The 12597-nt window shown below is 40.3% G+C and overlaps 1 protein-coding gene across 1 annotated transcript in view; it reads left to right on the forward strand.

Annotated features, from left to right (window-relative positions):
* The first annotated feature begins 9950 nt into the window (after positions 1-9950).
* The window catches only part of SDHC (succinate dehydrogenase complex subunit C), a 43386-nt gene continuing 40739 nt past the window's right edge, over positions 9951-12597 (forward strand). Inside the window, exon 1 of the mRNA XM_074188167.1 lies at positions 9951-10025. Within this exon, the coding sequence (XP_074044268.1) occupies positions 10006-10025 (20 nt within the window). The 5' untranslated portion in view covers positions 9951-10005. The remainder of the gene's footprint in view (positions 10026-12597) is intronic.

A 12597-nucleotide genomic window follows, 5' to 3' on the forward strand; every position in this document is an offset into this window, starting at 1 on the left:
AGGGTCTCCTGGAACCCGCTTAAAATCCCCTGGGGATCCAGCCTGGGTGGGGGGGCTGGCCTGAGTCAGTGGCCAATGACAGTATGGCATGTGCAATTGGGGGGTGGTGGGGAGGGAAAAGAGGAGGGGGGCAGAGTTTAGGGTGGAGAAGGAGCATTGTGTATCCTGGGTTGGGAGGGAGGGTGCATACTTGCCTACACAGACTGCTTTGTGTGAAACAGCCTCCCTTCTCCCCTATCTGGAATGTGAAGGGGGTGGTGGTGGTAGTGGGGAAGTAGAGGCAGCAGCAGGGACAGGGCTCTCAGAGGAGGAGGGACAATAAAACCCAAGTCCTTGGTCCTTGGGGAGCCCTTTTAGAGGGCTCCTCTCTGGTGTCCTAACCTTCCAGCTAGTTGTCTGTGACCTGGAGGATGTGTGTGTATGAGGACAGACATTTTTACCTAAAGATCTCTCAAGAAGATGCCCTTGTCTTAACTTCTTGGGGACTTTTGCAGTCATACAGACCTCTGGGGATGGCTAGGATCTTTAGGGGTTACTTTACTCCTCACTATTACTTCCAAGACTGCTTTTCTGGGCAGCAGGATCTCTGGTCTGGGGAGATCTCATGGGGAGAAGTCCTTGTCCTCTTTCTATTTCTTATGTCACTGTCCTTCCCAGGCAGGCAAACATCAGTGTCCTACACTATTATCACTGTCTCTTTTCTGTATCTGAATTCTTGTTGGTCATGACCTTGGGGTTCTAACTCCTTAAATCTTCCTTTATTCTCACCCCTTCTCCAACTAGGAAGGGCCTCTAGTGTCAGACAAGGTGCAATACTGTTTCCTTCCCACCTTTCCCATTTTTTCTTCTCTACTTTATACCATCCCTGTTCTCCTCTGGGGGGGGTAGGGAGTGGATGCAGTCACAGATGGGCATGCTAAGGTACAAGGTGGAAAGACTTGAAGACAACTCAGCCTTCCCAGACGGAGGATAGCAGCTCCACTTACCCAGAAGAAAAACATGTCAGGTCAGAATTGGGGATGTCTATGGAAATCCCAGGACTCATGGCTGGGGTAGGGGCTGAGGCCAGAAATATCTGAAAGCCTGGAAGAGTTTTGGGAGACAAGACATAGAATGAGGGCTCCTAAAACCCTCTCATTCCCAATCTTAGTGACTCTGCTTACCCATCCTAATTCAGTTTGCAGTAGTTGATGGACTTCCCCCTCCCTTCTTTTTTTCAGTCAGCTAGCTATTGTTTCAACTCCCCCTATAACCTCTGGTCTGTGACTGTGATCTAGTCCATAACGTACATAAGGATATATTTGTTATTTAAAATTTTTGCAACTACAAGTGTCACCTTTTTTTAATACAAATAATACAGTTAGCCCTTAGAAGACATCTATCTTACATAGCTCTATGTTTGTGGGTATATATATATATATATATATATATATAGACCTCTCCCCATATTCACATATCTCTCTACCCCAGGTATGACACATTTTTTTTTCTTCAGTCATATCTATTGTGACCTCATTTTGGGTTTTCTTGGCAAAAATACTCGAGTGGCTCGCCAGGTATGACACAGATCCCAATTATCTCCTGGCATGCTCTTTTTTTTTCTCTCTCTCTCTCTCTCTTTCTCTCTTTAAGTGGGGGTTGGTTGGATCACCCTATTTTTACCCACCCCTGAGAGTCTGCATGGAGGCTACTATTCCAATTCAGTTTCCTATGGGTAACCCTTTTGTGGGCTATTTCCACTAACACTGTTGCTCATGAGCCTCCATGGGGTATTTCCCATTCAACAAATTAGGCACTAAGATTAAATTGATTTTTAAAAAACTATTTTTAGGATAGGTCTCCCTATTTTATTCAGGCTGAAGGATGTGCAGTAGCCACGGATGAGTTTGATCCCATGACTGATCAGCATAAGTTTTGGCTTGTTTTATTTCTGGCCTGGACTATTTCATTCTTCCTTAGGTTGGGGGGGTCCCGTTTACAGGGGTCCACCATATTGTTGCCAGACTCAGTGAGGATACCTGATCAAACTTTAGCCCTAGTGAGCTTAGAACTCCATTATCAGCCTCCCATAGTAGCTGAGATCATAGATGTATATTTACTATACCTGGCTACTGAAATAATCTTAAGTGAATTCATTACTGAAAATAGAAAGTAAAGACACAGTATTTACATAACATAGAGTGAAACATGCTATCTCATCCATGGATGGTATCCATGGGGAGAGTTAACATACATGCAAATCTTTGGGTAATGTTTCCTAGCAATAGCCAGGACATAGCACTGGAACTATGCAACTCAGGATACTTTTTTTTTTTTAATCAATGCCAATGAGATGATATTTGTAAAGGCACTATGTTAGATTGTGCCTTAAGAAATATTTATTTCCTTTACCTTCCCTTGCTCCCCCTGTTTCAAGAACTGTCAAGAAAAGTTCTTTGATGAGCATAGGTTCTGCTACTAAACAGAACTGATTCACATTATGTTTAACTAAGACCTCACTGGATATGACATCTTAGATTAGTTAATTCAATGGGCTGCCCCCTGATGTGCTGCTTCCAAGCTTCCCTCCATTTTATCTTCACAGCAGAAAAATCCTATTGGAAAAAAAAGTACATTCTCTTACTCCTAAAGCTGCTTACTATAGAATCGGTTACTTTCAGCTTTGGATTTAGCTGATGCCTTTGGCCAAAGTTCTGCTATGATTTTTGGGAAAAAGAGAAGACCAGTATTCTAAAGTTGGTTAAGCTTCTCCTCTTCCTTCTTCTTTTTCTCCTCTTCCTCTTTCTCCTCCTCTTCCTCCTTTTCCTCCTCTTTTTTTCCTTTTTCTCCTCCTCCTCTTTCTCTTTTTTCTTCTCCTTCTCCTCCTTCATTCTCTTCCTCTTCCTGTCTTCAGAAAATCAAAAGAAAAGTGAGCATATTCTCTTACTCCTTATTCTTCTCATCAGCAAGTCATAAAAAAAAAAAGCACAGGTTGTTCTTTCTATCTTTATTATTCTTCTCAGCAGCTGATGGCAGTACAGAGTACTCTAGCCTCTCATTGGTTGACCAGTCTGCCTGACAAGTGACCATGGAGAAAAACCTCTCCTTACACTTCTGAAATCCGTTCTTTCACCTCTCACTTCTTCTTTCTTCCCAAACCTTTTTTTTCCTTCAAATTTTTGGTTTAGCTACTGGTTCTACTCTAGGAAAGATCCCACTTAGTAAACAAATTCTCATCTGTCAAGAATCAAGTAAATTACATTTGTCTCAGAATCCTAGAACAGTTCTGGTATCCATATTTCCCTAGTTCTTAACCTAAAACGTCTCCATTTCTTCTAATATAGATCACTAAAGCAGATTGTGTTTTCTATTTACTTCAAAGTGCTACACTTTGTTATATGAAATGAGTGTTATATTAGAATTTGTGTCAGACTTAATTCAGTAACTGTCTTTCTTAGCCCTGAAATGGACACAAGTAAACTATCAAGGGTTAATATCTATCTATCTATCTATCTATCTATCTATCTATCTATCTATGCACATATAGGTATTTGTAGATGGATATACCAATGAGATATCTTACATACTGGCCTCAAAGCTAGGAAGAACCTGAGTTCAAGCTTCATCTCTGAAATATACTGGCTGATTGACCATGGGAAAGTCCTCTAACCTCTCAGTGTTTGAAGCACTAAGAAGAGGTCTTTACCTACCCTGGAAGATGGTAGGAAATATGGCTAAAGGTGAAGGTGAAGGCAGACAATGGACCCTGGGAGTACAGAAATTAATTTTGGCTCTTACTGGGCATGTTCTCTGGAGATTCACTATGGAAATTTATTTTTTGAACCCATGTATAAAACTTTACATTTGTCTTCATGGAATTTATCTTATTATATTTGGCCCAGTGGTCTGACTTGAGATCCTTTTTGAATCCTGATCATTTTCTAGCATGTCAGCCTCTCTCTCTTAACCTTTTTGTCATTTGAAAATTATTGCAGATGAGAACTAATTAGAGGTAGGTAAGGTACTTTATGATGATTTTCTTGCCCAGGACATAGCATTGAAGTGATGATAATAATAATGATGATAAAAAAACTGATTAATCACTGTGTAAAGCTCCATACTATGTTAGATATGTAATATCTAACATTTAAATTGTACTTTGAAGTTTGTAAAATGTGTGTGTGTGTGTGTATGTGTGTATATCATTTGACCCTCTTGTGAAATAGGTGTCATACCTTTTTTAAGAATGGGGTTAGTGATTTCATTGGCACCTTCTCTGTAACTCGTAATCTTCGAAGGTAGCCTAGAGCACTGAGAGGTTAAGTGACACACTCAGGGTCATTTAGGACTTCAATACAGGTAGGTACAAAGCTAGCTCTATACCCACCACACCAAGATACCTCTTATATCTCTATTTTCAGATGAGCAAACAGGCTAAAAAAGGTTGTGACTTGCTCAAGGTAAAGTGGTATTTAGTATTTATGGCAGTCTGAGGTCTTTCTGATTCCAAGCTCAATACTCTTTCCATAGTTGCTGGATTTTAGATTTTAGGTTAAGTTGTAAACATGGGATTTAGTTCCTATATCCACACAGAAAACTAGGTTTGTTATTCTTTGGCAGATCAAATTTTGTAACCTCAGATAATTTCCCCAACAATATAACAGCCAGCAAACATTTTAAGATTTGCAAAACACTTTACTTACATTATCTCATGTTGTATTACTGGTATTTTTAATCTCCATTCTACCAATGGAGAAATTGAAACTCATAGAGTGTTAAGTGTTAAACTCAAAGAGAGTTAAGTGGCATGACCAGGATCATAAAATTAGAATCATAGATGGACTTGAGCCCAGGTCTCTCCTGACTCCAAGTCCAGGCATGTTTCAATACTTAAAGAATATAAATATACCTCTTTTGATTCAATAGCTGAGTTCTAGAAAATAGTTTTGTTTTATTTAAAAGGCTTATTATTTAAATAATTCTATAGTAATTCCTTCAACAATATAAATTATAACTTCCTAATATAATTTATAAAATTTTTCATTTTTATACTGTTCAGATTAATGAATATGAAAAATTCAAATATATATTTTTTGAAATAATATTTTATTTTCTCCCAATTACATGTAAAAACAACTTTTTAACATTCATTTTTTAAAGTTTTGAATTCCAAATTCTATCCCTCCTCTCCCTCTTCCCTTGATGAGATGGTAAAGCAACTGGATATAGGTTATACATGTGCAATCATTTTGTGCACAAAAAATCAAACAAAAGAAAAATATAAAGAAAGATAATTAAAAATAGCATGCATTTGTATATTTGGACAGCCAGTTCTTTCTCTAGAAGAAGATAACATTTTTCATCATGAGTTCTTTGGCATTTTCTTAGATCATTTTATTGCTGATGATAGCAAAGTGATTCAGTTTTTAATTGTACAGTATTGTTGTTACTGTGTATAGTGATTCCCTGTTCCTGTTTACTTCACTTTGTATCAGTTTATATAAGTCTTTTCATTTTTTTCTGAAATCTCTCTGCTTGTCACTTCTTATCAAGGATATTACACTGCAATCATATACTAACCAGATACCAACAACTTATTCAGTCATTCCCCAACTGATGGTCAATTCCCTTAATGTACTATTCTATGCCATCACAAAAAGAGCTGCCATAAATATTTTTGTACAAATAGGTTCTTTTCCTTTTCAAAAAAATCTCTTTGTGATACAGATCTAGCTGTGTTGCTGGATAAAATAGTGTGCACAGCTTTATAGCCTGTTGGATATAGTTCCAAACTGTTCTCCAGAATGGTTGGATCAGTTCACAACTCCACCAACAATGCATTGGTGTTTCAGTTTTCTCACCCCTCCAACCTTTATCATTTTCCTTTGCTGTATTATTAGTCAAAGTGAGGTGGTACCTCAGAGGTGTTTTAATTTGCATTTCTCTAATCAATAGTAATTTAGATCACAAAATATATGTTTAAACAAATCAATTGTGGGTGAGCCAAAGAGCAGAGGAGAAATACATGGTTAATTGTAACATATTTTGTGACCTTTGTGCAGGATTTTTTAAAGTGACTTGCCCAAGGTCACACAGCTAGGTCATTATTAAGTGTCTGAGACTGGATTTGAACTAGGGTTCTCCTGACTCCAGGGCCAGTGCTCTATTCACTGTGCCACCTAGCTGCCCCTGTGCAAGGTTTTGATGGTAAATATTTAATAATCAGCTCTCCAGGGAAAATGTACATATATTATACAAAAATAATAAAAATATATTTTATATATTTATATTTTTAAATTTAATCACTTTCTTAAGTCTAGGCAATCAATAGCACAATCAATCAAGATCTGATTTGTAATGTTTGCCTTTCTGAGGTATAAATACTCACACTGAAAATTTAATAATTGGTTCTGGATATCTTATATCTGCTTGTAGGCAAGCAGAGATTTAAGGTTTGGGATGAGACAAATGTATGATTGGAAAAGGATGTGAGAGTAAAGGATTATTAAGTACTGAGAACATAAATCATGAAATGTTTTTTAAAAAGACCTTCGGCTAGTTCCTTTATTGAGGATATATGTGTGAGAACATGGATGGGTTGCAATCTCTGAGACAGATTCATTAATATTTTAACAATTCCATTCATTTATCAAGGTTCATCATATTTTATGGAAACTACCTTGCCCAAATCCATCAAATTGTGAGATCATCAGAACCTGTAAATCTTTCTGACATTTCTAGAAACATAGATGCATCATGGTGTTGATCATCTTCCTTTTTATATGCTCCTTTCTCTTGTCATTCTCATCTTACCTATTTGACTGTTCCTTCTTAGTTTCCTTTGTCGGATCTTCTTCCAGGTTATACCTGCTAAGCATGGATGTTCCACAGAGCTCTGTTCTGGGTTTTCTTCTTTTTTCCATTTATAATATTTCATTTAATTATCTCATCAGCTCCCATGGATTCAATTATTATCTCTATACTACATCTTCTTATCTAGTTTTAACTTCTCTTTTGACCTTCAATCTTGTAACTCCAATAGCTATATTACATCATAAATTCAGCGTATCCAAAACTGAACTTAATGGGGTTTTTTAGGGGTTTTTTTGCAAGGCAAATGGGGTCAAGTGGCTTGCCCAAGGCCACACAGCTAGGTAATTATTAAGTGTCTGAGACTGGATTTGAACCCAGGTACTCCTGACTCCAAGGCCAGTGCTTTATCCACTGTGCCACCTAGCTGCCCCATGAACTTCATGTTTTTCCCCAAACTCTCCTGCCTTCCCTAAATTCCCCTTCCTTCCAGTTCTCCAAATTTGCATCTTAGGTAACATATCTCTCACACCCCCTTATCCAATTGATGCTAAGGCCTGTCCTTTGCAACATCTCTCCTATACTCCCCCTTTTCTACTCTGACATAGTCTTCACTCCAGTATAAGCATCATCACCTTGAACCTGGACTATGGCAATAGCCTGCTGGTGAGTCTGCTTGCCTCACTAGACTCCATCCTCCATTCAATATCCAAAGAGATTTTCCTAAAGCACAAGTCTAACTATGTCATCTTCCTGAATAGTAAACTTCAGAGGCTCTCTATTACCTCCAGGATCAAATACATAATTCTCTCTATTCATAATTTCTCTTCCATCCATCTCTAGTACTCTTATACCTTAAACACCAGAGACATCCTTTTCCAATCATGTTGATGTTCCTCAAACAAGACGCTCCATCTCTAGCATTTTTTGCTAGTCCCCCAAGTCTGGAAAATCTAACTTTCTCATCTCTGTCTCAAGATTTTCCTCATTTCTTTCAAATCCCATTTAAAATCCCAACTTCTACAGGAAACCTTTCCCAATTCCTCTCAATTCTAGTGCTTTTCCTCTGTTGATTATTTCCTATTTTCCTGAAATAACTTGTTTGTATATAGTTGTTTGAATTTTAACTTCTACCTTAGATTGTTTTTTGGCTTCAGGAATTTTTTGTTTTTCTTTGTATTTCCAGTATCTATCTAGTGCATAATAGGAGCTTAATAAATGTTATTGATTAACTGGTGAATCGAAGTAAGTGCTGGCAGGAGAACCTGGGCTCTCAACTGCACCACTTACTTTCTTTGTGACTCCAATAGGATCATTCACCCTAAGTATTGCAAGTTTTCTCATCTCTAAAATGTGTCTAACTCTGCCTCTGAAACTTGTGAAGATTCAGTGGTCTTTAATATATTATTAGAAATACTCTTTCCTAATCAGAAGGTACTTGGACAACTGAACAACTGAGTAGGGTTTGGGAGCCACATTTTAAGGGGGACATTAACAAACTGAGGCAAATCCAGAAGTGGGGGATCTGGATGGTGAGCTATGAAGAATGTTCACAAGAACAGAGAGGGAGTTTTTTTTGGTTTGTTTTTTTTTGCAAGGCAGTGGGGTTAAGTGGCTTGCCCAAGGCCACATGGCTAGGTAATTAAGTGTTTGAGGTTGGATTTGAACAGACACCTGACTCCAGGGCCAGGTTCTATCCATTGCACCACCTAGCTGCCCCAAAGGGTGTTTTGCATGGAGAACAGAAAGCAAGGAGACATTACAAATGTCTTCAAATATTTGAAGAGTTTTCATCCCACTCTAAAAATTTGTGATTTTGTATGGAATATGATTAGATTAATTTTGTGCAGTCCAGACCTAGGACTTAAGGATAGAATTTACAGAGATGTGGACTTCAGTTCATTATGAGGAAGTCTTTTCTAATTTTTTGAGCTATGTGTGTCAGAGAATTCATATATCATTTCAGTTAAAAAGGATTAGAGATAAGACCAATCCTTTTATTTTGCTGAAACTGAGTTCCAGACAAGTTAAGGTTTTTTTTTTTTGGTTTTTTTTTTTTTTTTTTTTTTTACTCACAGGGACCTAGCTAGGAAGCTGGCAGAGATAGGATGCAGTCCAGGGAATATTCTTTTCATTATGCCTTCCTTTCCTTTTTCCTTCCTTCCTTCCTTCTTCCTAAACCTCAAGAGTGTGGGACTTTGGGAGGAGGGGAAAATTATTGCATAATTCCCCTTCTCCTCCCAATTGAGATAATGATTGAGTTAATGATTATCCCTTGATAATCATTGAGTTAATGATTATCACTCTCAGGTCTCTTTACCCATAAATCACCAAGGACATCTTCCTCATCCCTCAAAACAAACCATCTTTACCTTACTGAAAGGTTCCGGTACCCACAGAGTATAAAAACAAGGCACTTTAGAGGGGTTTGGGGCAGAAAGGCGGGCCTGCTGTTCAAGGAAACAGAAAGGAGAGGAGGGGAGCTCTCTTGGGAGCTTGTTGTTTGGGGTTGAGGCGCGGTTCTGCCTGCTTCCCACTATTCCTTTTTTTTCTGATACTTCCAGGCCTTACAAAAATAGACAGTAAGCCACCAATCCATCTAACACAACTTTCCAGGGAAGTTCTTAGGTGGCATCCGCGACTCGTCCCTCGAGGTTCAAAGGTCACCCCTTCCTCAAAGACATTACTTGTGAATGCTCCCACTCTTGCTCATCCCCTGCCCCCCTCCTTCCAAGTGAGCTGGGGATGGAAGCATCGGAACTCGGGTCCTCCTGACTCTCCCCCCTGGGCACCCCCACTTCTCGCTGGGCCTCAGTTTCCTCATCTGTCAAAAGCGCAGATTAGTCTCTGAGGGTCTTAGGACTGTACAGAAAGGATGCAAAAGTGGGCCGGGGGATGGGGGTGGAAGGTGGCTGGGTGGCGCAGTGGATAGAGCACCGGCCTCGGAGTCAAGAGGCCCCGAGTTCAAATCCGGATTCAGACACCTAATAATTACCAAAAAGAAAAAAGAAAAGAAAGATTAGGCCGGGCCAGCTTAACCTTTGAACTCAGTCTAAGGGGGGGTGCGAGTGAGTGACTTCCGTAGAAGTCACAAGACCTCCTTAAGGGCAACCAGATTCCCACGTGACCAGGGCGCCCCCACGTGACCAGGGGCTCCCGCGCATCGCGAGAGCGCGGCCGCCTGGGCGTCACTTCCGCCCGCTTGAGGTCCGCAAGATGGCTGCTCTGTTATTGAGGTGACTTTAGCCCGGGCACTGGGAGCGGATTCCCGGAGAGGGAGGGGGCGAGGAAGGGACGGGCCGGGGCGGGCTGCGAGCTCTGCGTTCTTGCCCGCGGCGGGGTCTCTCGAAAGGAGCTAAAAGGGCCCGGACCGCGCGCCGACCTCCCCCCCCCCCGCCCGCCGTGAGCGCGCCCCCGCGAGGTTCAAAGGTCACGCCTTCTTCACCTGTCACTCGTACAGAGATTCGGCTACAGGCCTTGGCCACCCTTTGCCTCCTTTACTAATAAACCTGACAGTGGACGTGGCTGCGGGCGTAGAGCACCCTCCCCGATCCCTCGTCAGCGACTCGAGGGCGGGGGGCTTTTGGGGGGTTCCTTTTTATGTTGGCAGCCGCAATGCAGGCCTTTAATAAACTCTTGAATTCCATGGTGAGATGGCACTGAACACACAATCTGGTAAAAACTTGAGGAAGGAACGCGGTGGCAGGAGGGATGAAGAGAGGTTGAAACAGGTGGGACAAGGAATCCAGGTGGGAGGGGAAGGGAGACAGAACAGCTTGAAGAAACACATTCATTTAAGCCAGTAAACATGGATGGAATGAGAATATTCGGATATCTAGCTGGAAATAATTCAGCCGACATTGCTGCTTTCTGGAAAGTTGGAGGCGTGGGCCTTGGGACCATCTGTGCAGAGGTGTGATGACCTTGACAGGTTTGGGGGAAATATTACTTTAATGATGATATTGAAGTATTGATCAATCAATCTCTTGATATCCTCAAATTCTTTTTGACTTGCTCAAGGTCCCATAGCTAGTAAATGTCTCAGGTTACATTTGAACCCAGGTCTTCCCTGGGTAGGTACTGAACTCATTTTGTCACTTAAACATTAACTTTCCAACCGGTAGTCCGTGTAAAAACAATCATAAGAGTCTTTGATTTTTTTTTCAAAGAAAAAAATTATCTTTCCCTCTTTAATTTTTTTTTCTCTTATAGAAAATGGCAACTTTTTGTGTGATGGGTGGTTTCACTGCTTGATTTGAGCTGTGTGGCAGTTATCTGTTGTGCCACAGTATTAATTCTTTTTCCCATTATAACTATTATAGTACCAGGGAACTTTGGCCTTAATACTCTGGTCAGTAGGCTTATTGCTTCCAGACAGTTCAATTTGAGGATTTCAACCATAGTATTTAGAAGCCTGAAGCACACTAGCAGCAACAGTCTCCTGGCCATATCATCCGCTTTATGTAGTTCATAAATAAAATTAATTTAGTGCCAGTGATCTTTGTTCTTTCATTTGCCAGTAAGCTTCATGATGGCAGTTATTGTGTAAATCTTGTATAAACCTATTATATATTACTAGGTGAGGCACTGAGTCAATGCAGAAGGGATGGCAATACTCAAAAGACTTGAGTAACAACTCAGGTTGCTAATGTTTGTCCTTCATTTTCAAAGAAGACCACAGCTTCTGGGAGGTGAATTGGATTTGAGTGAGGAGGGCTATGCTAAGTCACAAGCCTCACTTCTTCAGAGCCATCTAGGTCCAGTGGCCAGATATGAGTCAGAATGACTGGAGATGGTCCTAGATGTGAGACAATCAGGGTGATGTGACTTACCCACATAGCTTGTAAGAGTCAAGTGTCTGGACGGCTAGGTGGCGCAGTGGATAGAGCGCCAGCCTTGGAGTCAGGAGTACCTGATTTCAAATCCGACCTCAGACGCTTGATAATTACCTACCTGTGTGGCCCCGTTTGGCCTTGGGCAAGCCACTTAACCCCATTGCCTTGAAAAAAAAAAGAGAGTCAAGTGTCTGAGGCTGGATTCAACTCATTCTCTTGACTCCAGGGCTACTGCTCTATCCACTGAACCACAACAGTTCAGGTGAAGAAGAAGAGAGAGTTGTCAAAAAATGCATGTGGGATCCACTGATAATCATTTAGTTTCACTAAAGAAATTAGATGTTTAAAAGTTAAAAGATGCAAATAACGGGAGGTAATTGAAGGTGAATACAAAAGGGAGACATTGTTTTCTAAGAATAAGGAAAAGGGTGCTAAAGCTCTCTGAGCAGAGACTGGTGAGATAAAACTAAAGTACAAAAAGGATGGTATTTTTCTTTTAGATTTATTGAAGAAAAGAGGCTCAGAAAAAGGATAGAACTGCTGTCTGTGGTATTTAGGACAATGATAATAGATGACTAGAGAAGGCAGAGTTGTTCAACTATTAATTTTGCTTCTATACCAAGGTGAGTGATCAAAGAAAGGATAGCAAAAAATAGTCAAAAGGCTATTGAAATCTAAGATAAGTAAGAAAGGTAGAGAATCTCTAGACTCCCTTTGAATTCAGATTACCATATTTAAATGAAATGTTATTGCTGAACCTTCATCGGTGACTTTTGAAAGATCGTGACCTGTCAAGGAAGAAGTACTATAGAATTGGGGGGTAAATGTCCTGATTTCTTTTTGTTTTGTTTTTGCAAGGCAAATGGGGTTAAGTGGCTTGCCCAAGGCCACACAACTAGGTAATTATTAAGTGTCTGAGGTCAGATTTGAACTCAGGTACTCCTGACTCCAGAGCCATGCTCTATCCACTGTA

This window comes from Macrotis lagotis, chromosome 5 (assembly GCF_037893015.1).
Source record: "Macrotis lagotis isolate mMagLag1 chromosome 5, bilby.v1.9.chrom.fasta, whole genome shotgun sequence".
In the NCBI taxonomy this organism is placed as follows: Eukaryota; Metazoa; Chordata; class Mammalia; order Peramelemorphia; family Peramelidae; genus Macrotis; species Macrotis lagotis.